The following is a 27,912-nucleotide window of genomic DNA, read 5'->3' as shown; positions in this document are numbered from 1 at the left end:
GACAGAGGTGCCCTGCTAGGATCCTGAGTGCTCAGGCTGTGCTCCGAGTCCTGAGGAGTGCTGGCTCCAGGAGGGAAGTGCCTACTGTCCCTCTGAGTCACTGCTGCCCACCTGGCTCTGGACAAGCACAGAGCTGGATATTTAAAACAGTGGACATAAAAGCCTGAGTGTCTGCTCATTTTCAGGACAACTCCCAAAGACCGGCCTGAAATCCTGAGGAATGATGAAGGTGAGCAGGGCTGGATCAGCCGGCAAAGGAGAGGAAGCAGTTTTGATCCCGCTCACCCTGAGCCCTGCACAGTCATCACGAGGTCAGCCAGCCATGTGACCTCAAATAAAACACAGTAATTTCACCCCTCACCTACTGTTCATTCGCAATGGGAGCATGTGGCCCCCCCAGCGCAGCACAGCCACTGCAGCTCAGTTAAGCCACACTTTTATTGTATTGTATTCCATGCATTATGTTCATGTTTTATAGTATGACAGAGGGAGGAGTCAAGATAAATGTTAAACATAAACAAGAGCAGAAAGGTCGTTTGTAACAGGTCCTGAGAAGGAAAGGCACATCGTAACCACCGAATCCAACAGAACGGAAACCTTGGACAGAGGAAGACAACGCTGGAGAGCGGACGAGGGAGGGGGTGTTTCAAGTTGGGGGCTGTGGAAGCAGGTTTGACAGCCACCTGCATTCCCCCACCCACCAAAGGTCTGTAGTTCAAATGGGTTTGGGGAGCTCAGTATTCAACCAAACCACTTCCACACTCCTGTTGCCCGGGGAGAGTCCAAGATCCCAAACTCCTGCAGGCTTGATCAGCACCAAGGGGCAGCGCAGGACTCAAAGCTCCTTTCTGCAGAGACCACCTGGGAAAAGGCAGCTGGTGGGGAGGCAGGGAAGGGCTAGTCCCAGCACCGAGGGACCCCGAGGCGGGTCCCACCCGACCCTGGTGGGTGGTGACCTGCGGGTATTGCTATTCACTGGCATCGAGGAGGAGGGAAGGCTGGGACAGAGCACGGACACAGCGGAGAAATGGTTGGCACAGACACTGGCACACGTCTCTGTCAGGTCAGGGGTTGTAGCACCTCGAAGGGAAGCAGCAGCAAAACCGTGTGCTGTGCCTGATTTAAGGCAGCCATCGCTGCGGGTGAGCCGGCGCCGGGAAGCACGAGGTTCCTGCCAGAGCAGCACAAGGGGCTCCAGAGCCAGGCTGGACACTGGGACACTGCCCAGACAGCGAGCACAGCACACCCTCCAGCGAGCTGACACAACAGGGAACTGCTGGAGGCTGCACACAGTGGAAATGAGCACAAAACCAGCACAGGGGCTCGCAGCACTGGGCTCAAACATCGCTCCCGAGCACCCAGCCCTGCTGTGGCAAAGACACAAGTGTCTTATCTTGGCTTCCAGGGGAGAAAACAGTTCAGCTTCACCTTGGAATCAAGAGAAGAGACGGTTCAGTCATCACAGCAGTGCCAGAGCCAGCCTTGCTCCTGTAACTGTGTGTTGAAGTGCGTTCTGCATGTTAAAGAAGGAACATTTAGCAGCCCACATTTCTTCTCTAGCCCCCTTAGTTTGCTACCTGCCACCCTTTCCCTGTCCCTCGAAGCCACCCTAAAGGTCACAGCCTGGGTGAAATAAGCAGCAGGAGGGCAGAAATGAAGCAGAGGCAGGGCTGAGCTCGAGGCCTTCCCTGAGCAGCACAAAGCAGGGGCGGCTCTGCCCCCTGGCACAGGTGGTGGGCACGGGCAGGGGTCTCACAGCCTGCAGCGTGCAGGGCAGGGATGGAGTTTGGGAGGTTTGGAAGCCTGAGAGGGCTGCGCTGTGCTGGTGATGGGCAGCCCAAAAGCACGGGCAGGCAGCAAGGGTTCCCCTCGAGCTGGTGGCCAGGGACAGCTCAGGCTGAAATCCTGGCACAGGGCCTCCATCTCTGGCCATCCCAGCCAGGAGAGAAGACTTGCAGGAGTTTTTGCCTTTGCTGCCATGGACTTTGTGCTGGGCTCTGGGAAAGGGCTGAGCTGCCTCTCACCTGGGGCTTCAGTCACTCCGTGGCACAGATTGTAAACTTTAGTCACTGCTGGGCTAAGCAAGGTCTGGATTTGGTCTCCAGGTGAGAGGCTCTCCATCTCCTGCCTGGCTGCAGCCTCCAGCTGCTGCTCAGGGCTGGGTGTATTGAAAACATCATCTCCCTCACCACTGCCCTGCCCTGGGACACTACAGAATCCTGAGAGCTCCCTGTGAGATGCTCTGAGGTGCAGCTCAGGACCTGGAAAAACCAGGCGAGGCAGGGCAGGCAGCAAGCTGGAACCTGGCAGTGCCCTGCCATCATGGTGTCACCTCTACATCTGAGCGTGGCAATGCCGGGTTGTGCTACAGAATCATCATCCGTGGAGGTAAGAGCACAAAATGAGGGTGCTCCTGCTGCTGGCCAAGGTCCCCACGATGCTGCCAGTGCCCTGAGCTCGGAGCTGTGAGGAGGCCACTGAGCAGACAGGTTATGCCATGAGCCAGGGCTTCTCTCCAAAGGCTGTAAGGAGAAGCCATTGGAATCCACATGGACGCCTCCAGCACTGAACCCTGGAGCAGGTCCTGGAGGCCTCACCCTGCTGCTCTCAGGATGTCATGAGGGGGCTGATCTGGGGCATTGACAGGGATGCAGAGATGGAGAAGAGGGAGATGTGGGGAGCCTTCTTCCTCAGCTGCAGGAAACCACCTTGGTGTCCTGGGATGCCCCTCATCGCTTAGGCCAGGGCTGGCTGTGGGGCTGGTCTCTTCTCCTGAGCAGGCTGTGTCCACACCAAGGGCAGGAAGATGGGAATAACAGTCCATGTCCCTGTGGGATGCCTCTTCAGGCTTGTGTACAGAAGCTGGGCAGGAGCTGGCATCTCCAGGGAGCAGCATCTGCAACTCAGCCACATTTCTTCCTCTGCACAGACTCCGCAGTCCATGTCCGCTCCTCACACGGCTCTCGTCTCTGGGCTCGGGGGTGTCACCACCCCAGCGTCTCCACAACCAGTGCAGCAAAGCTCCCGAGGTGCCACCACGGTCCACATGTTCCTGTATGTATTGCATGTGGGCTTGGACACGGCTTGGTGCCCAACAGGGGCTGCAGGGGATGAACCTGACACCCCCCTCTGTCCCACGGAGCTTAATCCACAGCATCTCCCCGGCTGCCAGGAGCAAAGAGGGGGTTGGTACCCCACAATCACCCCTAACCAACATCCCCCAGCGAGTTCAGAGCCGTCGCCAAGCGGAGGGGAGAGGACGAGGTGCGGAACAAGTCATCCCCTGGCCTTGCGACGGAGTTTGGCGGAAAAATCACCCTCTCCTATCCCCTGGTGAAAAGCACTGGGGGGCACCACGTGTGCCCAGAGCCAGCCTGGCCCAGGGGCTGCAGCCATGCTCACACGTGGGCAGAGAGCGGGAGGTCGTGCCCACACTCGCGCGCCGCATGGACACGCTTGAGGAAAACGGGAATTGCGAGTGTGGGAAGGGGTTTCCTGAGACTGCGGAGAAGCGAAGGCCGCGTTGAACAGTCAGGGACAGGTGTGCTGGTGTGGGAGCAGTCCTGCCTTAAGGCTGCAAGTGTTCCAGGTACTGCGGCAGCGGGTTCTCCTTGACGTATTTCTGAATGTACCAGCACGTCAGGTGAGCCTTCAGGTCCTCCTCCACCACAAAGTCCAGGGCTGCCTGCAACCGACGGGGATCAGGTGAGTTACAGCCAGCAACCCCAGCCTCCGCTCCCCTCTGAAGCCTCGTGGGGTCCTGTACCCCTCACCCAGATGGGGGAAGCAGCAGGGTACCCCCTGTGCGAGGCAGGTGGAGGGAGAGGCTTGAGGGGACAGCACTGTCCTGCCGCAGCCACCACCTCACCACAGAGTCCCCGGTTTAGCCCTCAACACATCCAGCCCCTGGGGTGACCCAGCCCACCTTCATCATCCCTTTGTCACTGCTTATGGGGCCGGGGAGCAGCTGTACCCCAAAGCATCACCCCACAGTCCCCCCACCGTTGTGCTCATGGCTGCTCAGCTCTCCCTGCACAGCAAAGGGCTCACGAGGGCACTGAGGGTTTGAGAGGAGGGGTCCAGCTTGAGCTGAGGTGAAGCATCAGCCCCTGCACGAGGGTTTTCTGCTGAGAGGAGGAATGGGCCAAACCTAGGCGAATGGATGGATTTGCTGACACTTACCCAGCTCAGGGTAAGAAACAGGAATGTCTGACCCCAGATTTCCATCTGCCCCTTCTCCCATCAGAGCTGGATTCCCACAGGGCACACATGCAATTGCAACGTGATGGGGCCTGGCTTCAGCCAGGATCTTTATCCACAGCTGGGATGGCAGCAGCCCTCGCCCTTGTGGGTGGCTGGGCTCGTACCTTTGCCAGGTGCTTGGCTATTCCTCTCCCTCGATAGGCATCCGGCACCTCCGTGTGCTGCAAGTCCACGATCCGCTTCCCCACGTACTCGTAGAGCAGCACGGCCTTGTCGTGGCAACCTGGGGGGTGGGACAGAGGGGTGAGGGTTGGCATGTCCCCAGAGAGCCCACTGCAGTGCATGGGAGAGAGGGGTGAGGGTTGGCATGTCCCCAGAGAGCCTGCTGCAGTGCATGGGAGAGAGGACTGAGGGTTGGCATGTCCCCAGAGAGCCCACTGCACTGCATGGGACAGAGGATTGAGGGTTGGCATGTCCCCAGAGAGCCCACTGCACTGCATGGGACAGAGGATTGAGGGTTGGCATGTCCCCAGAGAGCCCACTGCAGTGCATGGGGAGAGGGGTGAGGGTTGGCATGTCCCCAGAGAGCCTGCTGCAGTGCATGGGGGAGAGGATTGAGGGTTGGCATGTCCCCAGAGAGCCCGCTGCAGTGCATGGGGGAGAGGATTGAGGGTTGGCATGTCCCCAGAGAGCCCGCTGCACTGCATGGGGAGAGGATTGAGGGTTGGCATGTCCCCAGAGAGCCCACTGCAGTGCATGGGGAGAGGATTGAGGGTTGGCATGTCCCCAGAGAGCCCACTGCAGTGCATGGGCAGTTTTGGGATGGCTACAGCATCCCTCGTGCCCATGGGAATGGCTCTGGTGCTGGGTCAGACACTTTGCTCTCAGTGACACCTGGATGTCCTCACTGGTCCCCCAGAGCCAGGTCTGCTCGGCCTTTCCAAGGCCCTGGAGCAGGAGCAAGTTTTTGACCCAGCCCTGAATCAATGATGCCAGCACAACATGTTTAGGGTAGGAAAGCAGCTGTGAGGAGGGAGGAGATGTGGTGATGGTTGGGGATAGCAAAAAGGAGAGAGGGAAAAACAACAAAGCTGACCCAGGTAACAGCCAATTAACTTCTCCTCCAGTGTAGGGTTATTTGTTGTGGCACATGAAACAGGACAAGGCTCCTTGGTCTGGTGGTGCAGCATTGTCCAGACACGTTTTGGGGGAGATGCTGGGGAGGTGAATCCCACAAACACACAGGAAAGAGCACACAGGTGTGCAAGGGGGGCTGTGCACACAAATTTACATGTACACACACACAGGCTTCCTGTTTCGACACCCTGACCTCTCTCACAGCAGCACAGTTACAGGAAAAAAGAAGTTTCAGCTCATGTATAATCAGAGGAGTCAGAACACCCCTCTGGTTTCAGCCACAGAACCTGAGCTTCTGCCTTCAGTGCAGCAGCAAATGTTTCATTTCTAGAGAGTTTCTGTACTTAAAAGTGAGTTTCAGAAATGCAAGATCCCAATCAAAGAGACAAGTTTGATTAAAATAATGGAAACTTCCTTCTCTCCAATGGTTTTTTAAGTTCGCCTGCATTCAGGATCTGCTTTAGCTGAGCTCAGTACACTCTATTTCACTGCATTTCAGCTGACAACTCCAGCCCAGTTTGCCTCGTCCCTGTATTCAAGAGAAACTAGAAATTAGCCCATTGGAATTTTGTGTTTCCAGAGAAGCAGCTCAAGCTTTTATTCCTGCTCCTTTTATGCAGGCACTCAATTCTCCTGCACTGGATGGAAACCTTCACATTTCCAGCCCGAGTTTATTCCTGCTGGTTTCTGCCCACTCCTGCTTGTGCCAACATTGTTCTTGGGTGGACATAAATAATTTCCCTCCCTGCTGTTCCCCCAAGTATTTATAGGCTTCAGTCCTGCCCCTCTCAGCTCTGGTTCACCAAAAAGCCAAACTCTTCGAGTTTCCCCCAGACAGAAAAGGAGCACTGCAGTGTTTCTCCATGTGGATCCAGGCACCCCAAAAAAGCCAAGGGAGCAGGTGAAGCCCTCCCCCAGCAGCACAGACCTGTCTTGCTGGAGGGAAACCTGCCCAGGCTGGGGCCTGAGAGGTGCCCTCAACCTCACAGAGCATTTGGTGGCAGCACTCAGGGGTGGCAAGGGCAGAGTTGGCAGCACCAAAGGCTGTAAAATGATCTTATAACAGCAGCTTTCACTCGTTCCAGCCCTTCCACTCCACTCTCCTCCCAGGCTAAAACTTTCCATAGCCTCTGCCTGAAGCTTTGAGAAGTTTAAAACTGAATTGACAACAGAAAAAAAAAAAATCTTTTTTCTTTAAATACACTTTTAGAATATATGATCTGTTTAGAAGCATCAGACACAAATGCATTTTAAAGCGGGAGGTGATGCAGTGTTTGGAGGATCTCAGACATGTCCTGCCAGGCTTTTCCTCGATATTCCCTGTACCACAGCAGCACCACAAACCCCCAGCCAGGACAGGAGCTGCGGAGTGCCACCAGGGCACAGATGAACACACACAGAAAGGATTTTACAACCAGCCCGATTTTACAACACAGAGTCAATGCTGCTGGAAACAGGGCTCAGCTCAGGAAAAAAAAAAAAACCATCCCAGTTCAGCCAAGTGCATGATCACATGCACACACGCTCGTGCCACAGGCTATGGTGTGGGCCCTGCAGGTCACAGCTAGCAATAAACCAGCCCTGGTGCTGTGGGGTACCCTGGACATGGGGGGCTGCTCCCAGGAAAGCTGGGGGAGCTGGAAGCAGTGCTGACCCTTCCTGGGAGCACCCAGCCCCAGTTTGGTGCAATCCCCCCCAAAGAGAGGGGGCACAAGCAGGAACCCCACCAAGCACGGCACAGGAGACACCTCCTGCCAGCCTCCAGCCCGTGCCAGCCCCTTGGGCTCCAGGACAGGAGTTCATCAGCCTGCACAGACCTTGGCACAAACCTCCGCCAGCAGAGCCCCAGGAGCCTGCCCGTGGTGTTGGAGCCACTGACACTCCTCTGGAGGCGAGGAAGTGGAGCCGATGCAAATCAGCACCGGCAGAGAGGAGCAGGGTGGCAGCAATGGCAGCACAGCCGGCGCCCTGCTGGCCCTCTGTCCCTCCCTCCGCTCACGGGGGGCACAGGGAAGGGGAAGCTGGGCAAGGCACCAGGTGTAAACTCGCTCTCCATGGAGGGTTTCCACCGGGAGCAGTGCCGGGCTCAGCCCTGATGTCAGACACAAGCGCCCAGGCTGGGAGGCTTGGGAGCCTGGGGAGCAGCGAGCCCAGTGCCAGCCCAGCTGAGGAAGGGACACGTCAGGAACACACAGAGCCCGCTGCAGCCCTTCCCTCACTGACCCCCTCCCCTGGCATACACCCAGTGCCAGCCCAGCTGAGGAAGGGACACGTCAGGAACACACAGAGCCCGCTGCAGCCCTTCCCTCACTGACCCCCTCCCCTGGCATACACCCAGTGCCAGCCCAGCCGGTACCTGCAGCACTGCAGGACTATCCTTCTCCCCGTCCCCCTGCAGCAACCCCAGCCCACCACACCCCTTTGTGTGCCCAGGGCCCGGGCAGGGCCATGGCTGCTGCCTGCAAAGCCAATTTCTGTGCCCCAGCCTTTGGAGCAGCCCCTGAGCTCCAGCCCCCTTAGGACACTGCAGCAAAGCCATTCCCTGGGAGCAAAGGGAGACAACAAACGCCAGCCCCAACTCCCAGGAGCAGGGGCCAGGAGGCAGCTCAGGTCTTCAGCTGCTGAGCCGAACAGTGGGGGAAAAAAAAAAGCAAAAAGCTGCGTGTGGGGTGGGCTGAGAGGACGAGACGTCCCGAGGAGCTCATGCATCCCAGGCTGGAGCTCGCTGCCTGCCATGGGCTGGCCTCATTCCCCAGGGAGCTACTGGCACGTTACTACGGAGAGAAAACACAACAGAGCACAACAGCCAGAGCGGAGACAGCACAACCCTCATGGAAGGGCCTCACTGGCAGGGATGGCAGCGGGGGGGCTCTGGTTTGGAGCAGTTTCCTGTTTAGGAGCTCTCTGGAGGCGCCTGTGGCATGGGAAGAGCGGGGATGTCTTTGATGCAGTGGCTGGTGACAGATCCCTTGGTCCCTGCTGCAAACTCAGCACCTTCCCCTCTCCTGGAAAGCGCCAGGGAGGAAAGCTCCAAGGCACGACCTGCTCCAGTGTTCCCCAATAAATCTGAGTCTGGCCTCCTGGACAAGGAGCTCCCAAGACTCAGATGAGCAGCGGGCAAAGCAGGAGCTTCCAGCCAAAATCCTGCCCAAACGCAGCTGGCGAGGAGTGGGAGGTTTGGGAAGTGTGGTGTGCTGCACCCGAGTGTTGGAGAATGGGAGTCGGAATGTGCCAGAAGCCCGCGCGTCCCTGAGGAACTGGAGCTGCTCCATGCACGTGGAGCCTGTGCTCCTGACTGGAGAGCCTGATGGGTGTGATGGGCACCAAGAAATCACAGCAGCTGCTGCTAAAAGCTCTTCCCCTGCCCCAAACATCTGTGCCAGCAGCTGGACCGACCAGCCGACTGCTCTGGGGTGGGGGAATCCCTTTGGCTTTCTTGTTTTGACCTGAGATTTCATCTCAGATCCAAAGAAATGCCCGATATTCCTCACAAAACCAGCCTATATGATTCCCATGGAAGCTTTTAGCTTTGGCAAACTGACATTTTCCAAGAGAGTCTCTGCACAGGGAGATTTCCGGCTGGCTCAGGCTGTTAGTCACATCCTAACCCATTACAAATCCAGTTGGGCATCTTTCTGCCCTCCTCTCGAGGGATAACGAGGCTCAGTGAGGTCTGGTTATAATCAGCTTTGCTTTCAGCTTCTAAATGTTCTTTCATTTGGGATGCAAGGGAAAAGGGAACGTGTTCAAGTGAAGCAGCTGTTCCTATCAGAGTTTTAGGAGCTACTGCAGCAAACAGGGGAGACAGGGGAGGAACCAGCAGAGAAAGAAAAGACAGGGCAAGCCCCAAAAAATCGAGTGCAATTCATCTTCCTTGCGCACAAGGAGGAAGTCCTGACACGAGGTCACACAGGGGCGCAGAGGCAAACACAGGATGATGCTGAAAATGAACACTTTCACAACCAGTTCACAGCTTTCACTGTCTCAGGCCTCCTGCTCCAGGGATTTCCAGAAATTCATCACCATTGGGAAGTTTTCTACCCGACATCACACCACCATAAACCACCAGGTGTCAAAGCCTGGCCGCTCGGTCCACATGCCTGGTGCATCCATGTTTTCCCAGGGTATCACCCACACTTGACATTTAGCAGAAATTAGGACGTCACAGGAACAGGAAAGTCGACCCTGGAGCCCACAAACCGCTGCTCATCTCTGCTGCAGCGCAGTGACACGGGACAGGAGCGCTCCCTGAGGGACACGGGGGTCACTTCGATGCCAAAATCCGCGTCTGACCCATTTCTTGTGGCTCCCTGCACGCGGCAGGGAAAACCTCCCAGGGCATTCCACACCGCTGGTGCTCATCGTGCCAGGAGTAGGAGCGACAAAGAGCAGTGCAGGAAATAAACACCCTGCCACGCACTCCCACAGAGATGTTATCTCCTGACCATCTTCCAGGGCTTGGCTGCTACCAGCGAGCGCCTCACAAGGAGGAGGAGACACGGATCACCCGCTCCACACGGTGTCAGGCAGCGCGGCAGCGCGGGCACCGCGGCACCAGGACGCTGCTCTGCTCGGCTGCCTCGCCTGTGAACTCACAAAAAACGGTGAACGCCCTGAACTCCCAGAAAAACCCGACCTTCATCACGGGCATTCAGCTGGGTGAGGCCATGGCCGGACTGGATGGGGCTCGGAGCAACCTGGTCCATGTCTGGGCACAGAGAAATTGTCCCACCCAAGGCTGGAATGGGATGAGCTTTAGGATCCTTCCAACCCAAACCATTCCGGGATTCTGTGATTCCACGACCCCCTCCCGAACCAGGAGGTTCTGTGCTGATTCACACACGACTCCCACAGCTGATTCTCTCCCTCTCAAAGTTCACCCTCTCCAGTCACGACTCATCCCTGCTCAGCCACCAAACGCTGCTCGGCCCATGGTGTGGCTGGCAGAGCTTTTATCCAAAAAACCACGATAAAAGATTACGTTTCCCTAATAACCCTTGGCTGTGCCCTCTATTTCCCGCACACACCAACTTCACTGACAGGGACAATGCTCTGGTGGTGGCACCTGGGACCTTGTTTGATCTCAGGCTGAAATAAGCAGTTGGTGAAATTGTTTTCTCCGCACCCGTCTCCTCCTTCCTCGCTCCACCACTGCCGAGCCTCCAGCCTGCACTTTGTAATTAGTGGTTGAAATGAAAATGGGGTAGGGGTGGGGAGGAAGAGAAGTCAAAAATAAAATCTGGACTATTCCTGTTGTTTTATCGACGAAGCCTCCTGCACTCCCTACGATTTCTGAACTGCACATTTTATTTTATGCGATTTCTGCAGGGCAAATGAGGCAGCTCTACCCAGAGTAGTTCTCAGCATGACAAAAATGGATGGGGAAGAGATGCTGGGATTGCTGAATATCTGGAATTAACCATTAAGATGAAGGCTGGGAAAGAATCAGTGCACCACAGACGAATTTTCGTGGCACCTACTTTGTTTTCTTTGTTCACTCCACCCAATATGTGACAGAGCTTTTTGGGGGTCACTGTGTCACCGGAGCTCCGCAGCCCTGGTCCCACAGGTGGCTGTGGCAGCTTGGATCCCTGCTGACGATCCCACAGAACCGTGACACCCTCCCTGCTGGAGCCCCCGAGGGGCTTCCCTGAAGGAATGTCCCCAGAGGGGCCCCGGTTCCCAGCTGGCACCGCAGCTCCACAGCACCCAAAGGTGCTCCTGGGGGGACAAGGCAGTGCCCCCAAACCTGCCCGTGCCACCATCGGGCTCCACACACCGACCCCAACCGAGCGAGCCGAGAGATCCCCAGATCCGGGAGAAGGTTTTAGGCGAGAGAACCCCAGATCTCCTGGGAGAAGGATTTAGGGTGCAGGAAGGGGTGGGGAGGGTTTGGGGGGGGGTCACACCGCGGCACGGCGGAGAGTACAGGGGAAAGTGCTGTGGGACACAGCGGCACGGGAGGAGGAGGCATCGGGAGAACCGGGGGGGAAATAGGTGAGAACAGGAAAAAGGGGGAGGAACAAGAAGAAAAAAGGGGGAGAGCAACGGGGAGGAGGAACGGGGAGGGGAAAGAGCGCAGAGACGGGGGGGCCAAATGGAGAGGAGGAGGGGGAAACAGCGAGGTCTGAAAAGGATAGCGAATCTGGGTTCCCCGGCGAGGTGGAACCGCGGGCAGCGGGCGGCAGGTAACGCCCGGGGAGCCCCGAGCGCCGTCCCTTACCGTTGAGGCGCACGGTGAACTGCCGCCGCTTGCGATCGTGCTCCACCTGGATGGGGCAGCCCTGCTCCAGGAGGCCGAGCGGCGCCGAGTGCGCCATGGCGGGCCGGGGCCGGGGCCGCTGCCGGTGCCGGTGCCGGTGCCGGTGCCGGTGTCGGTGTCGGTGCCGGTGTCGGTGCCGGTGCCGCTGGCGGAGCGGAGCGGAGCGGAGCGGAGGCGCGGTCGGGCCCCGGCCGCAGGAAGCCCCAGCTGTGCGGCACGTGCCCGCCCCGCAGCCAATGGCCGCGCCGCGCTTTTGTTTTGGTACGGCCGCGCGGGCCTTAAAGGGGCAACGCCGCCACGGGCCCGGGCACCGCGGGCAGCGCACGGCGCCCCCGCGCGGGCGGGCACCGCCACCAGCGCCCGCGGGCAGCGCGGCCCTGCCGTGGTGCTGTGCTGGGACCTGCTGGTGCCGTACTGGTGCCGTGCTGGGTCTGTACTGGGTCTGTACTGGTTCTGTACAGGTGCCATACTGGTTCTGTGCTGGGTCTGTACTGGTTACGTACTGGTTCTGTACTGGTTACGTACTGGTTCTGTACTGGTGCCGCGCTGGTTCTGTACAAGTGTCATACTGGTTCTGTGCTGGGTCTGTACTGGTTCTGTACTGGTGCCATACTGGTTCTGTGCTGGGTCTGTACTGGTTCTGTACAGGTGCCATACTGGTTCTGTGCTGGGTCTGTACTGGTTATGTACTGGTTCTGTACAGGTCCCGCACTGGTTCTGTGCTGGGTCTGTACTGGTTACATACTGGTTCTGTGCTGGTGCCGTACTGGTGCCGTACTGGTGCCGTAGTGGTTCTGTAACTGGTTCTGTATTGGTTCCATGGTGGTTCTGTACTGGTGCCGCACTGGTTCTGTACTGGTTCTGTACAGGTCCTGCACTGGTCCCACACTGGTTCTGTACTGGTCCTGCACTGGTTCTCTGCTGGTCCTGCACTGATCCCTCATGAGTTCTGTAGTGGTACTGCACTGGTTCTGTACTGGTCCTGCACTAGCTCTCTACTGGTCCCACAGTGATTCCTCAGGGGCTCTGTGCTGGTTCTGTACGGGTCCTACACTGGTTTGGCACTGATTCTGTACTGCATCTGTACTGGTTCTGTGCCGGTGCTGCAATAGTTCTCTGCTGGTCTCACAGTGATTCCTCAGGGGTTCTGTACTGGTCCCACAATGATTCCTCACGGGTTCTGTACTGGTCCCGCGCTGGTTCTGTAGCGGTTCTGCACTGGTTCTGTTCGTACTGGTCCTTTACCGGCTCTGTACTGGTCCCGCACTGGTTCTGCACTGGCTCTCTGCTGGTCCTGCACTGATCCCTCAGGAGTTCTGTAGTGGTACTGCACTGGTTCTGTACTGGTCCTGTACTGGTTCTCTGCTGGTCCCACAATGATTCCTCACGGGTTCTGTACTGGTCCCGCACTGATCCCTCATGGGTTCTGTACTGGTTTTGCACTGGTTTTGTTTGTACTGGTCCCGTGCTGTTTCTCTGCTGGTCCCACAATGATTCCTCACGGGTTCTGTACTGGTCCCGCGCTGGTTCTGCACTGGTTTTCCGTCCCGGGTTACTGGGGCTGTGCTGGTGCCGCCCGGTTGTGCCCCCGTCCCGGGCAGACCCTGGGCGCTCTCCCTGTGTACTGCGCTCCCTGCCCCGCGGCTGTGGGGTGGAAGCACCAGGCCGTGGTCCCTGTGAGATGCCGTGCGCAGGGATGCGGGAGGGAAGGCGAGGGCTGGGACGCGCTTGGGGACAGCAGGGTCACACCCTGCACTGGCAGTGACACCCCAGCAGCAGGGCCGGGGTCCCACAGGTCCCCACAGCTCCACGTTTGCAGAAGTGCTGGTGATGCTCTGCTGTGCCACGGACCCCTCCAAAGCTCACACCCCAGCACTGGCTCGGCCCAAAGCTGTGTGGAACGGTTCCAACCCCGCTGCTGATGCCAAGATCTGTGTGGATAAAGGTCAAAAAGGTCCGCTCGGCTCACGCTTGCCCAGCCCTGCAGTGACATCCCCAGCTCTTGCATCAGCGCTAATGACCCGCGGTTGGGCTGCAGAGCAGTTTGGTGGTTTTTTTTTTTAGGAAAGACTCCTCCTCGTCTGTGTTGAAAGACTTGAAAGGTGGTTGAATCTGCGACGTCTCTGGGGAAGGTAATTGCTCCCCCCATTAAAAAAACCCTGTAATTTATTTTCCATTTGAACTCTTCCACCTTCAGCGTGCAGCTGATCCGGTGCCATCGGGGCTGGATCGCAGCTCTGCTCGAGGCACCCGTGCAGCCACAGATCCCGACCCGTCCAGCTCCTTCCCTCTGGCACTCATTCCCTTCTACTGCCTGGGTTTGAGGAAGTTTTTCCAGTCCTCAAATTCACCCCAAATGCTCTACAAAGCTGAGAGCCGGCCGTGGCAGAGCAGCTGTGACCTCACCGGTGCTGTCAGCAGTCGCCACCCCTCCAACCCCTCCTTTGGATCTTTACAGATCACGCTAAGAATTCCAGCCAGAAAATGGCACTTGGAATCTCCTTTTTTTTCCTTGTTCAACTGCATCTCTCACATCCTGTCCAGCACAGCGTTTGTGGGAGCATCCTTAGCTTGGGATGTGCCACGTGTAGGAGGGATTGATTCCTCAGTGACTCAGAGAGGAATTAATCATAGAATCACAGAGTATCCTGAGCTGGAAGGGACACACAAGGATCATCCAGTCCAACTCCAGGCCCCAAAATCCCACCTGTGCCTGGGAGCCTTGTCCAGACGCTCCTGCAGCTCTGACAGCCTTGGGGCTGTGCCCATTCCCTGGGGAGCCTGTTCAGTGCCCCTCTGGGGGAAGAACCTTCCCTGATATCCAACCTAAACCTTCCCTGGCACAGCTCCAGCCATTCCCTCGATCCCCTGTCCACTTCCCAGCCGGACCCACGGGCGGCACCCGTGGCGTGCTGGACCCACGGAAGATGTGGCGAGTTGACCATCCTTAGCTGACAGGTGAGGTGCGTGGATCGAGGAGCAGCACAGGACAGGGACCTCAGGGGATGCTCCGCGCCCCGACCCTGCGGGTTCCTCGGCGAGGCCACACCGCCGCCGGGGACACCGGGGACACCGGGGGACACCGAGGCCGCCTCTCTTCGGGAGCAGCGGCGCCGCCCGCCCGCCTCACTTCACCCTCGCAGCCGCGCCCGAGAACCGCAAAGCCGTTTCGGCGCGGGGGGCATTGACCACGCCCCCTCGCCGGCGCTGGCCAATGGCGGCGCGGGGGCGGGGCCGGCGGGGCGGCTGCCGGCGCGGCCGCGGCGGGCGGGACTCGCGGGCTCCGCTCGGGCCGGGCCCGCCGGGCTCGCACAGCGCCATGTCCCTGCCCAGAGGTACGAGCGGGAACGGGATCGGGGAACGGGAACGGGAACGGGAATGGGAATGGAGAATGGGAATGGGAACGGGCGGCCGCGCCCGGGGGGAACCGCGGGGCCGGGGCTGTTGCCCAACCCGCCGGGCGTGGGTTCCTCGCCGCTTCCTCTGCGCGGGCCCCGGTGATTCCGCAGCCCGGCGCCGTCGCTGGGGCCGGAGCCGGTGCCGCTGCCGCGATGCGCGGGGCTGCGGAGCCCTTGGTGGGGATGTGCGGAGGGAGGGACGGGGCGAAGCCGCGTTTGGCGTGGGGAGAGCGGTGGAAACAGGCGGGTTTGGGTTTGGTTTGCTGCCGCCGGAGGTTTTCGCTGTCTTGGGTTTCCATTCCTCGGGAATCCTGGGCTCGGAGCCCCCGGCGCGGCTCAGGCGGGTGGGAAGGGCCGGGCTGGGATCCCGTGCTTGGGCCGTGTCGCCGTTCGGGCACGGCCAGGACCCGATGCCGGCGTGTGCCGGGGGTGCCTCGCTGGTTTCCCGCTGTCCCCAGCCGGAGAACGTGACCGTGTGTCACAGGTGTTATTTGCAGAGCGTGGCCGTGACTCATGGGGGCCCGTGCCCATCCCGAGGTGAGCATCCCGGCCGGTATCGGGGCTGGATGGGGACAGGGAAATGGCTCTGCCGGTGTCCCGGAGCTCCCCGGAGCCGGCTCCATCCGCGCAGACCGGACGGAGGAGGGAGCGCTCGGAGTGCGGCTGCTGCCTCTCTCTATCAGCGGAATAGAATCTGAGGGGTTTTCCCTGTGCGAGAGTGATGCTCTGGAAACTTGGAGTCAGGAGCCATGTGAGCAGATGTACGCACCTCCCGTGACTTTTTTTTTTTTATTATTTTTTCTTCTCCCCCCTTGGTTTTAAATGATCCGTGTCTTATCCGGAGGGAATGTGGACCTGAGTTTCCTGTTTGCTGTGTAAGCAGGGGGTGAATCAGCAGCGATTTAGGGAGCTGCTGACTCACAGGTAGGAGCACATGCCTCCAGCCATCCAGCCTTGGAAGGGATCATCCAGGCTTCTTAAAGGCTGGGACACCCGAGCCCAGACCCTTCCTGGGCTGCGTGTGCCGGACTGGATGTGTGCATGGAGGGACGAGGTGAGCCTGGCCTGGCACCGCTTGTGCCCCACAGCAGATGAAGCCCGAGCTGGGCCTGGAGGATTTTGGGGGAAGCAGCGTGGCTGACGCCAAGAGATGATGCCTGGAGGAGCGCCTGGGAGCGCGGTGCTTTCCTCGGAGGAGGTTTGGAGAGCCGCTCTGTGTCTGCAGGTTTTCTGTTGGTTGTGACGAACTGGTTCATTCATGCAGTTAACCCTGATGTGCTGTGCTGGAGGTGTCCCAGGGGTGCTGAGAGCTCCGGGTCCCCGTCTGACCTGAGCTCCTTTGCTTCCATCAGGGCAGCAGCAGCAGCTGAGGATCGATCCTGAGCGTGTGTTGCACATCTGCCTCCTCGCAGCCCTCTCCTTGCCTTGCACCTGCCTCCCAGCGGGTTTTTCCAGGGATGCTCGCAGGTCTGAGTGTGTGCACCTGCTGCTCATGGCAGCTACTTCCCTTTCTTTCAGGCAGCCTGAATTTAAGCTAATTTTCCCTGGTTTTCCTTAGGGAATTTCAGCGAGCAATCTCAGGTTTCCTCTGCTGATTCTCCTTGCGTTTTGTATTGCTCAGGGTTGTAAACAGAGGCCACTGTGCTGAAGCTCTTGGTTGGCTCTTTCCTTGACAGATGCCTTCCAAAACTCACCTGCCATCACTCTGGCTTAGTCACGGGGTTCTCTCCTGCCTCGGGAGATTTTTGGGATGCGTGGCTGGTCGTGACACTGGCGATAGGAATGGTGCTGGGCCGGGGCTTTGCTCTGCACTAAACATAGCTTGGGAGATAAACGCCTTCTGGGGATTTTGTGGAGCTTAGGGAGGATTTCAGCTTTCTTTCTTCCTCTTCCCATTGCTCCTGTCTGCTTCATCCAAGTTATCTCGCAGGATCTCGTATGTGGGAGAAGTCTCTTGTGTTATCTTGCAGCTGTTGAGGCTGATGTTTACTCATATATGCAAAAGCTCCCTGTCTTCTCAGGTCACCCAAGTTCCCTTGAGCTGTGCCTCATGGCATGGGTGGCACTGTAGGAAGGAACTGGGAACAAAGCTCTGGAGCTGTCCCTGTGTCCTCCTTGCAGGGCTTTGGGAGGCACACACAGCCTCTGGCTGCAGCTTGCAGCCTGTGGCTGGGCCTGGGTGTGATTTTCCTGCAAGGTCTGCACCTTTTTCAGGGAATGGATGCTGTGCACGGAGGGTGTTGTATCCCAGAGGTTAAAGCAGGAGGGAATGAAGCCTCAGGGAATTTTCAGCCTTTTTGTGGGTACAGAAACACAGTGCAGGGTGCAAGGTCTGAGGCTCTGGGGACACAAACCCAGGCTGTTGCCTTTTCCCTGGACCTCAAGGTGTATCTTCTGCCTGCCCTGCATGTGGAAATCCCTGTGCCTGTCACTGTTTGGCTGTGACTTGAGTGGCTCCTGATGCCTGGGAAGCTCCTCCTGGAGGGACAGGCAGGAACGTGCCTTGGGAACTTGTTTCCCAAAATTTTGGAGTTTGCTGGGAAACGCAGCTGCGAGGGAGGGAGGGAGGGAGAAGACTTGCTTGGCCTCCCCTGGCTCACCCAGCACCCATGCCTGAGTAATTCAAAAGCAAGTGGTTTTCCTTAGAAGGGAGATTGCCCTGTGGGAATGGAGGTGCTGTTGGGGACAGGGATCAGGATCTGTCTGGAGCCAGGCTGTGCCCCTGGGGAGGCAGCTCTCCTTGGCCGCAGAGGCTTGGAAAAATCAGCAATGAGTGATGCCAGGAGCTGGGGATGAAGTGGCGCTTGTTCTCGTGGCACGTCTATTCTGGGTGGGTAAATAAGCAGTGGGGACGTGTCCCTGGCGTGTCCCTGCCGTGCCCTGGCCGTGCCCTCCGTGGGAGCACACCACTGTTAGGCAATTCAGTCTGTGAATCCAGCACTGTCTCATCTGCCATTCGCACTTTTCCAGCTGCCACGCTCCCCAAAAAAAGGCAGCTCTGCCAAAAATACGCGTGTGGGTCGTGACCTGCTGAAGCAGGACTTTGGCTGTGGGCTCCTGTCGTGTCCAGGCAGAGCAGCCTGGTGTTCCCAGGGTGTGAGTGGCTGGAGGGGTGGGAGCTCTGATCCCATGGAGCCATTATTTAATTCCAGCTGAAGCATCACGGAGCTCGAATCCAATTAATTCTAACGATCCCAGAGAAAACACGGCACTTTGCTCCTGCCTTCCTCCTCTGCTGGCACCTGGAAAATATCATGCTGGATGTGATAAATATTTAGCTGTGCCTCAGCAATCCGTTTCCCTCCCTGGAGGGATGCTTCCCTGCTTTTCTTTTAGTGGATAATGAGTCTTCCCCTGAAGGCTGATCCTTTTATTTTTCAGCTCTGAGCCGTGGTCCAGGGATGAGCTGGAGTTTGTTTGCCCCTGTTGTTTGCAAAGGTTGTTGTGGCTGGAGGAAACTCATCTGTGCTTTGTGCAGGCTCCCTTTGGGAGCAGCTTTCTGGTACTGGTGGTTTTGTGGCCCCAAAATGTCACCTCTGCAGATGTGGGGCTCTGGGGGTTTTTGGACAGGAGATGTTTTTTTTACTCGTGTTGGTTAATAAGGCACAGCCTGTGCTGGCTCTTTGCTGGGGAAAGAGCTGGGAGAGGAGCTTGTGTTGGCTGGGGAGGTGATTCTTTACTCTGTCAACAAAAAGTTTGGGGTTTTGCTGGCATGACTCAGGATGGCTTGGGGTACACTCGGGGCTGGATCTGCCCGCTGCCTCTTGCTGACAAACCTCTGTAGCTCAGGTCAAGTGTTAGTCAGGGATCTGGAGTGGGGGAAAGGGCAGAGAGGATTTTTTTTTAATGATGGAAACTGGAAGTTTCTGTTGGTTTTTTCCACCTGGGAGGTATCCCATCTCCTCACAGGCTCTTATCTGTGTGGGGGCAGTGCTGCAGTGGTGCTGTGGCAGCGTTGTGAGTCCCAATGTTCTTTTCCTGAGGAACACTGGAATTGCTGGACACAACTGCAGCGATTTTGGATGCCATGGTGCTGCCTTGTGGCCGCAGTGGATCTGAGTCTGCTCCGTGTTTTTGGAGCTGGGACAGGGCTCCCTGTGTGCTCCTTTCTCTTCCAGCCATTTCTCTGCCCATCAAAAGGCTGGAGAGGAGGTGCTGCTTTTGTGGAATGGGGAAGAGCAGAATTTGGGGGTCCCAGTGGGCAGGGGAGGAAGGAAATCATTGCCTTATGCTGGGGACCTGCAGTGGGGTGAAGATGAGGATGAGGTGGACCCCCTCCAGCACCCACTGAGCTGCCACAGCCTCCATCCTCTTGCCTGCACTGTGCCCAGGGTGGGCACTGCTGAGTTGATCTGTCCTGTGCTCTAAGCCTCAATTTCATCATTTCAATTGAAATTATTTTTAAATTTTTTTTTTTAAAAGATACATTTCCACTAAAAACGTGACTTGAGTGTAAGAGAAGGCAGGATGAGGAGGAGACAACGCTTACCAGAAGTTGTTTGTGGAGCGTTCACCCTTCCTCCCCCCTTCACCACCACCAAAGACAAATCTGGGTTTGGAAAGGAAGAAACCTCCAGTGTGCTCAATAGAAGTAATTTCCCATCAGAGGCTGCTAACCTTAGCTGTGGTTTGGCACTGGCATCAGCCAAGCTGCTTGTGTCTGGAAAAGGCTTGGACCCTTTTCTCCCTGGGATCTGCCTGCTGAGCACCGAGTGCCCCCTGTCACCAGCGTTGATCCTCTTCTGCTGTCACAGTGCCTTTTAGGAAACTTAAAAACAGCTTTTAATTCCTGTACTTCGATCCTAAAGGTCTCAGAGGTTTCTCATAAGGAATGCACAGATCCCTGCAGCTGGGATGGGGTCCCGGTGCCAAGAGCCACGTCCTCCCTCAGCATCCACGGGTGCAGGACAGAGGGGGCAGGGGGGGCAGAAGTTGTCCTGCAGGGCCTGGCAGGTGACAGTCATGTGTGTGACAGATCATAAACACGCAGGGCTGCTTACGTGGATGGGCTGGGGGTGGTTTAGGGGAGGATGACGGGGTTATCTAGGGCGTGTCAGCCTGTCTGGGCTTGCAGGCCAGTTAGAAACTGCTTTGTGGCGCGTGTGTGTGTGTAAGAATTCCCTCCTGGCCGGGGTCTCGTGGGGACGGCTGACGCAGCAGCCTGGCTGTCCTGCAGGGCCTGGCTGCCGTGGCTGTGCTCACTGGGGTGTGTGAGCAGCAGCTTGGAGCTGGCAGCATCCTGACCCTGCACAGCTGGGGCAGATGTTCCCCCTTGCTGCGCTCATCCCTGCCCACAGGAAACTCTTCCAAGGTGGTGACGGGCGACCGCGCTGCGCCGCCGAGGAGTTTCTTTTTGCTGTAGCGCCGAGATCTTGGTTCATTTGGTGTGGGAGTGGGAAAGCTGAGGCTTGAGGGGGGGAGATGATGCAGCAGCAAAGTGTGCAGCCCTTGGGATGGCCCCTCTGAATCAGCCCTCAGCGTTACGGGCACGGCTGCAGGGGCGCGTTGTGCCGCGGACGCCGGGATGTCTTTGCAGCTCGTCACCGAAGATGACGTGGCTCCCGTGCTGAGGGCCAGATGTGCTCACGGTCAGGGCTTTTGAGGAAAGCTGCTCTGCATAGTTCACGATCCCCAGCCGCTCTGCACCGCTTGGTTTCTCTCCTGACGTGCTGCCAAGTTGCGCCCGGGCCAAAGCTGAGACGATCTCGTGCTGATACGTGGCTCTGGCTGCTCTTTGTCATCTTCCAAACGCCTCTGCAAGGTGCTCGGGGGTAGGTGACAGGCCCAGCCCCACGTGCCTGTTTGTAAAACCCCCCCAGAAAATCCCTGCTGGCACGGGGCAGGGCAGTGTGAGACACCTCTGTGTGTGTGCGTGTGCACGTGTGCTCAGCTGACTTCGGAGGTTTCCCCTGGTCTTGCCAGAACTAAAATCCTCCACCCTGTGCCAAATCCTCACCTGATTCACCCGTGGTGCTGACTGCCACCCCTGTGGTGGTCAGGAAAAAAAAAATAAATGCATGTAATTGTGCAGAAAGAGGGATGAAGTGGCTGGAGGGTGGTGACCAGCCTGGACCTGACAGGGCCAAGCTCTGTCTGTCTCTTTTTGGCGGCACCCGTTTTCCTTAAGTCTGGAAGCAGTTCCACGCTGCTTTAAGGCTGCTAAAAAGAGGGATGTGGTGGGTGTTTTAGATGATCTGCTTGTAAAGCTCCCTGTGTTCACTCTCTGTCAGCATTTGCAGCCCGTTTCCCTCAGGTTTTTGGCTGATCCCTGCAATTGTTTGGCCGTGAGCGTCATCCTTGAGAATCAGAGGTGAGCAGCAGCCAGGGCTGGGGTTGTCCTTGGAGCCCAGGACACCTGCAGGGCTGTGCTGTGCTGGGCATGCCTCCTGTGCTCTGCAGACACTGCTTTCTTACCCAGGAGCAGCTTTTTGCAGGTATTAATTACATCTGTCCGTGCTTGGTTTCTCGAAGGGTGCTGAGAGTGAAGCGCGGGCTGGAGGAGGTGCCTCCAGAAAATAACCAAGCAGAAATTGTGGGTGAATTTCTAATTCTTATCAGCCTTGTGTGTGCTGTTCTGAGGTGCTCGAAAACCACTCAGCTTTTCCTCCAGCAGCTCCCCTGTAGGTGTGATTGCTTTGTGTACATTCCAGGTAGCTGCCCGGAGAGTTTACCCTTCGGTTTGGATCCACAGAGGGTTTTGTGTTGGGTAACTGTGGGTTTCCCCGTGGGGCTTTACAGCCTCAGCTCAGCGAGGGAAACCGTGTGTAAGCATCCCAGGGACAGGAGCCAGGGTGTGTTTGCCTTGATCTCAGACAGGTTTGATGTTTCACACGTCTCCTTGCAGCTCCTCTCCGCGCGTCACCCTGCCGAGAGAGCGCCGCTCCTTTCCCCGGAACACGGATGTGAGAGGGAGAGAGAGAGAAAGGGGATTCTTAAAAATTGATTTTGTCTTACTCAAATGGAAATGGTTCTTGGAAGCCCTGAATGTGCCCCAAGACAGCTGCGAGCTGAGCTGAGCTGAGTCACTGCGAGCTCTTGAGCTGGGATGCGAGCCGGATGCGTCGGGACGAGACCTCTGCTTTCCTGGGATGGGGAGGCAGCTCTTTAATCTGCCTCTACTAGGAAAAACCTGCAACTCTCACTTCCCTGAACACTGGAAAAAGTTGCAGTGTGATGGGTGGATGTGAGAGAGGGAGAGAAGGAGGGGGGGAAAAAGATCAATCCCAGCCAGAGGAGCAGCTGTGCCCTTCCTGCCGGGGCCACGTGGGGCCATGGTGACAGAACACCGCCGAGCTGTGGGCACGTTTCCTGTGGAGCCCCTGCTTTTCCTTGTCATGAATCAAAACTGCCCTGTGGGTTCTGGGCAAATCCAGCAGAAAATGAGTGTTTTCCCCACACAGCCTTTGATAAGAGAGGAGGGGAGTGCAGGGTGATGCTGGGCAGTGGGGCTGGCAGCGTGCTGGTGGCCTGGCATTTTTTAAGGCGTTTTTAAAGCTTTGGAGCAGGGAGTGTGAGGGAACAAAGGAGAGGAATGTTCTCAGGTGATTTCTCATGGAGCAGCTGGATGTGGGGTTTGTTCTGGGAGTGTGGGGCAGAGGAACAGTGATGGGAGGGAGAGCAGGAGGCACATGGGGTGGGCCATAAGGATGGTGTGGTTAATGCCAGGAGAAGAGGCTGCAGGTCCAGCTTGTGGGGCCTGAGCTCTCCCGTTGTGTTTGTGTCTCCCGCCGGGTTCCCTGTAGCAGAGAAGGGATGGCACTGAATGTGCACCAAAAAAAAGAGCGAAAATTTGGTGTGGGACAGCAGGAAATGTAGGGATTTGTACTGCAGCACTTGCCTGCTGCTTTCTGTAAGCTGCTGGAACAGCACCCTGCTCCAAAGGGAATAATTCAAGGTTTTCTCTGCTCCTGCAGCCGGAGATGTGGTGCTGGCTCAGTGCTGGAGGTCAGAAGCTTTCCTCTGAGGATGGACAGGCTTTGTCCTGTGAGCTGTGGTGGCACCCCGGGAGCAGGGAGGCATTCCGGGTCCCTGGGGAGTAATGTCACTGTGAGCTCTCTGAGCAGCTGCTTGGCCTGTTCCCCAGGGCAGATGCTGCTCTTGAGAGTCCTGCCTGAACTCTGTGGGCCAGGGAGGCACCTGGGTCGGTCTCTTGTTTCTGCCCCTCTCCCAGAGCAGGCAGCTGTGAACATGAAGGGGTTTTATTTTTCCCCTCCATAAATCCCATTTTCATAGCAGGTGCCTGCTCTCTTACATCATTTGCAGAGATGACATCACTCTGTCCCTGCCCAAAGCAAATTAAAGGGAGGATGGTAGAAATCTCTTTCTTCCCTAATTTTTCTTTTTTTCAGAAGCAGAGAGGGGAATACTTTGCTCTCTTGCTAAGTTTACAAGGACACCTGGAAGTACTTGAATGATGCCAGTTTGGATAGAAAAAGTGTCGATTGACGCTGGGGTTGAGTTACTGCTGACAGTTACAAAATCAAACTTCCCTTTCCCACTGTGCCTCCTGTCAGGCTGATCTGTTCCAAGGACGGCTTGAGTCTTCTCTCCCATCAGGGAACTGTCACTAGCCGGTCACATCAATCCCAGGCAGATTTTATTTTTTCATGGCTTAGCCTATGAGACATGAGGAGTGAGCAATCAAAGGAAGGAGTGATGCTGGTACCTGCTGGCGAGGAGATGGGCACAGGTGATGATACTTCTGCCCCTTCCTTTTTTTCTAGTTTTCTCTTTTTCCTAGCGTGTCCTTTGCTCTTCTCTAAGCATTGTCTCCTTTGCCTTCCCCTGACAACCCCAGGGCACCAGGGATTCCTTGCAGACCTCTGTCTCATGACAAAGCTGAGCTTTGCTGAGGTGCAGCCCCAGCCACTGTTTTTTTTGGGGAGGGAAAATGCAGTTTGGGCGAAGGATGTGAAGGAGGCAGCGCCCATCCCAGAGGATGCCCTGCCTGCAGCTCAGTGCCTGCTGCACGGAGGTGCCCCTGCGACTGTCACCACCTTTGCACAGAGCTCTGGTGCAGAGCGCCGCGGCTCTGGGCGCGTACGTGGCGTGTGCTGCGATGTCACCGCGCGAGTGCCACCCAGACGTGGCTCTGCCGCTTCCTGAGGGGAGTCTGGCCTCTGGTCACACGTGTGCGTTCCATTGTCACGGGGCTGGGAGCAGGCTGACACCAAAATCAAACGTTTTTTCCAGCCCTCGAGGTCGTGCAGGTAAGCTAAAAATACAGCTGGAATGTGGCTGGGCGGTGACATCCTCCCGGGGCTGCCCCGGTGTTATCTGGCCGGCGCACGGAGCCCGGGTGTGGCTGCGAGCCCCAGAGGTGGCCGTGCCAGCGCCTCCGCTTGTCAGAGGCTGTGCCTGGAGTGCCCATCCCCAAATTCCTCGCTGGGCACCGGCAGGTCACATCCTTCTCCCTTGCACGGTCTCAGCCGGAGCCGGTGGCACCCGTGGGCGCGACGTCCCGCTCCGCTCGAGTCCCGTGCGCTCCGACTCATGCCCCCGTCCGAGGGGATGAGCAAGACACCGCTGTTCCCCTTCCGGCTGGATTCAGTTCAAAGGTTCTGTTTTAAAACGATTTCCAGCCTGCGTGGCCGGTGCGTGGCTCGGGCACGTGGGGCTCTCCCGCGGGACGTGCGCCTTGCGTGTGGAAAGGCGAGAGTGTGCCGGACCGGGGCAGCGGCTGGAGGCTGCTGCCATTCCTGCAGAGATGCGGGGCATCAGGCAGTGTGCTGCTGGGATGGGGCAGCCGGCTGGTGCACGGGCTTGTCTCCGATGAGGGGAAATGAGCTATTCCGTGAAAATTGCGCTGTCCCTGTTGGTTAGACAGCAGCTCTGCTCTTGTGAAGTCGTTAATTTTGTTGGTCTATCCCAAACAGGCCTATCAAAAGCTCGTTTCCGACCCCAAATGGGAAACTTCTGCTGCTCATGGCAAAGCAGCTCGTCCCCTTCTCCACTCCCTGGGTGTGATGGTGACCCAGCCTTAACTGCAGTGGCCTCGGGAGGGGCTGTGTGTCCGCAGGGGAAGGGTGGGGAGAGGGGCCCGGCGCTGGCAGGGCACTGTTTGAGCTCATTGCTGTTTTTGAGGGTGTGCTCTTCCCCTTATTCAAGCCAGCCCCCTGGCAGGAGGCTGCAGGGAGGGATGGGAGCCATCCTTGTCCCTGGCTCTGCCCTGGCACACCCGACCCTGTGCAAGTGCCTGAATTCTCCCCAGGATTTGCTCTCCCAGCATCCCTCACCTGTTCTGGGGTGATGTCCCTCGTAGGGAGGCTTTGTTAACACCAGTGAAACACCTGATGCTTTTTGTTCCCCTGGGATTACCTGTGCCCTATAAAGGGCTGGATCATTTCTGGCAAATGGTGCTCATCTTTCCAGGCTGGGTTCTTCCTACTGCACCAGCAAACTTTTGAAAGAGTTCCCAATAGTGAGACTTGAAAGCATGGTTGGGTTTGTTTTTGTTTCTTCTCTCTTTTTTTTTTTTTCCCCCTTGTTTGTTTATTTTTAAGATGCTTTTGAGATGTCGGGAAGCTCTGCTTTACACCACCCCTGGTCCTCGGGCGCTGAAACCCAACGGGACAAATTCAAAGGAAATCTTGTTTCCCGTCCCACCTGCTGGGTTAGGGACTTTCTGCTCCAAAGCAGCTCTGGCTCAGTGGGTGTCTGTAAAGATCCTCGGAGTGTCTGTGTCTGGGTGAGAGGGAGTTAGCTGTTAATAGAGTTGGTGACAGGAGGGCAGCACGGCTCTGTGCCGGGGACGGGTGCTGGTGGCTCCCGGTGCCATCTGCAAGAGCAGCTCCTGCGTCAGCATCCTTTATGTGCTGATGATCTGTGCCTGAAACTATACCCTGGGAGTGGAAATGAGCCTGAGAAAATACCTTCTGCAGTCCTTCTGGGGCTTACATAAACACTATTTAAAATTAGAGCCGCTCATTATGTTGGTATGTGCGTTTACCTTGACCTCTGACTTTTGAGCCTGCAAATGTGCCTGGTCCGGCACAGCCTGGAGCTGGGAGAGAGAGCTCAGGAGCAAAGCACTGGTAGATTTTCTATGATTAGTTGAAGGTAAAGAATCTGGTACAGTATCTCCCCTCCAGGCTGCCAGGGAAATTGAAAACAAAACTGCAGCCTGTCAGAGCTGAGCCTGGCTTTGATCAGGAGCATCGGCGTTGGCTTCTGCTGGAGCGGTTTGGAGGGGAAGGGGAAGAGCAGCAATACTCGGCCACGGCTTTTCTTGCACGTGCTCGCAGAGAAGCTTTTATTTTCCCACTCTCCCTCGCTATTTCCCAGCCAAAGTGCACGCAGCAATTTATATTTTGCCACCAGAGATGCCGTCTCGGCTGTCACCCTGGAACAGCTGCTGAGCTCCGTGCTGGCATTGTCATGGAACGCTGTTCCTGCTATTTGTTGTGGTGATAGTCGTTAGCGGCGCAGCAATTACCGTGTCACCTGCAGCACAATCAAACGCCACCTCTTTTCCATCCCAGCACCCTTTTGGTGCCCAAACCAGCGAGCCGGAGCTCCCCTTGGCTTTGCCGCTTGCTTCCGGGGCTGTCCTGGAGCACGGGTCCCTCCGGTGGGCCGGGCTGGCTGGGGACGGTCGGATCCGTGGGAAGAGGACGCGTCCCGCCGGGATGCGCCGCAGCACTCCGGCTCTCCGGCAGCTCCCGGAGCTGGAGCTGGCTCCCCACCAGTTTCCTGTTGACGTCACCTGCTATTTCTCCGCTGCAGTTTTTACAACTGTCGAGCTTTCCAGGGTAATCGGAGCCCGGTCCGGCCAACCTCGGCAGCTGCCGATGAGGGAACGCGGCTCTGCCTTCCCCGATCCTCCCCGCTCGCCTTCGCTGCTGCTCCCAGCCTTGGGGACCCCTGGGGTTTGGGGACACCGGGCGAGGAGGGCTCTGTGAAGCCGGGCGGCTGCTCGGGGCCATGCATTCCCACTGAAAAGAATCATCGGCGCTTGCAAAGAATTGCCGTGCGCTGGATCCTGCGGGGGAATTTTTTTTTTTTTTTTTTTTGCTTTTGCTCCCCCCCCCCTCCCTCCTCCAGTCCGCCCCCATCCCTCTCTTCTGCCAGCCTTGCCGACGCTGCTCTTCATTTCTGGGAAACCATGGACAAGAAGCAAGGTAGATGTTGCAATTTCCAAAACACGTGGTGGGGGAGAGCGAAGGGCTGGTTTTGGTGCTAAAAAAAGGGGCCGTGTAACTTTGCGGGGGTCAATGCACGCGGTTTTGTTTCTCCTGGCTCGGACAAGGGCGGGGGGGGGGTGGGTCGGGTGTTTGCAGCCGGGGATCTGTTTTTAAAAAGCGCTGGAGAAGTTGCACGTTTTGTGGGGTTAAAACTCCGGCGTCTTTAATTGTTTTTTAAAAAAAAAAAAAAAATAAAAAAAATCCAGCATGTCTGAAGGAAAATATGCAGAGGGTAAAGCTGGCTTCTGGCTCGGGTTGGAGTCGCATTCCTGGCACGCAGGGTTTTCCAGCAGCTCTTCGAGGCCGTCCCCTGCCTGTTGCATGGCAAAGGTGGGTGCCCACGGCCCCAGCAGTCGGGAGCTCTGATTCAGCACGGGCTGAGAGGCTCTTTTGGGGCTGCAAGGGGCTTTTTTTTTTTTTTTTTTTGTGCAGCGTGTTTTTTTCCTGCTGCTCGCTCTCGTTTTGCAGAAGTGCGGAGCGCGCTGACCCGCGGGAGCCCCTCTGCAGCGGGACCCGGGGCCGATGAGTGATGGCTCTGGGCAGGTTGAGAGCCCTTTTTCCACTTCCATGGATAGCTTTTTCCACTCCCAACAGTGGAAACCAGCACAAAGTGTGCCTGTGAGGAGCTGGCTCTCATGACCAAGCACCCAAATTCCCCTCTCTGCTCTGCACCCTGCCTCCAATTCATTATTATTATTATTATTTTTTAGATTTGTTTTTCCTCGGTGCT

General features: G+C 57.1%; 2 protein-coding genes across 3 annotated transcripts in view; one reads left to right on the top strand and one right to left on the bottom strand.

Moving 5' to 3' along the window:
• Nucleotides 1–420: 420 nt before the first annotated feature.
• NATD1 (N-acetyltransferase domain containing 1) lies at nucleotides 421–11,686 on the bottom strand. The gene is made up of 3 exons (XM_040079547.1): nucleotides 11,564–11,686; nucleotides 4,368–4,486; nucleotides 421–3,685 (listed from the first exon to the last, which is right to left on the bottom strand). Exons 1-3 carry the CDS (start codon nucleotides 11,658–11,660, stop codon nucleotides 3,569–3,571), a joined length of 333 nt encoding a protein of 110 aa, XP_039935481.1. The 5' UTR covers nucleotides 11,661–11,686; the 3' UTR covers nucleotides 421–3,568.
• A 3,182-nt stretch (nucleotides 11,687–14,868) lies between these two features.
• MAP2K3 (mitogen-activated protein kinase kinase 3) overlaps nucleotides 14,869–27,912 on the top strand; it is a 29,593-nt gene continuing 16,549 nt past the window's right edge. The window contains exon 1 of one of the 2 annotated variants that reach the window (XM_040079410.1): nucleotides 14,869–14,937. In XM_040079410.1, coding sequence (XP_039935344.1) covers nucleotides 14,922–14,937 — 16 coding nt within the window. In that variant the 5' untranslated portion in view covers nucleotides 14,869–14,921. Of the gene's footprint in view, nucleotides 14,938–26,641; nucleotides 27,120–27,912 lie in introns of those variants that run through there. The other variant, XM_040079411.1, reaches the window with a different exon arrangement.

This window comes from Hirundo rustica, chromosome 15 (genome assembly GCF_015227805.2).
Source record: "Hirundo rustica isolate bHirRus1 chromosome 15, bHirRus1.pri.v3, whole genome shotgun sequence".
In the NCBI taxonomy this organism is placed as follows: domain Eukaryota; kingdom Metazoa; phylum Chordata; class Aves; order Passeriformes; family Hirundinidae; genus Hirundo; species Hirundo rustica.
The sequence above is the reverse complement of the archived record's forward strand: the minus strand, read 5'-3'. Positions and strand labels throughout refer to the sequence as shown.

Excerpts from the sequence above, each read along its gene's own strand:
- NATD1 (XM_040079547.1), bottom strand. The coding sequence starts at position 11,660 with ATGGCGCACTCGGCGCCGCTCGGCCTCCTGGAGCAGGGCTGCCCCATC. Across the intron at positions 4,487-11,563 it reads GTTCACCGTGCGCCTCAACG|GTTGCCACGACAAGGCCGTG; the intron begins GTAAGGGACGGC and ends CCCACCCCCCAG. Across the intron at positions 3,686-4,367 it reads TAGCCAAGCACCTGGCAAAG|GCAGCCCTGGACTTTGTGGT; the intron begins GTACGAGCCCAG and ends CGTCGGTTGCAG.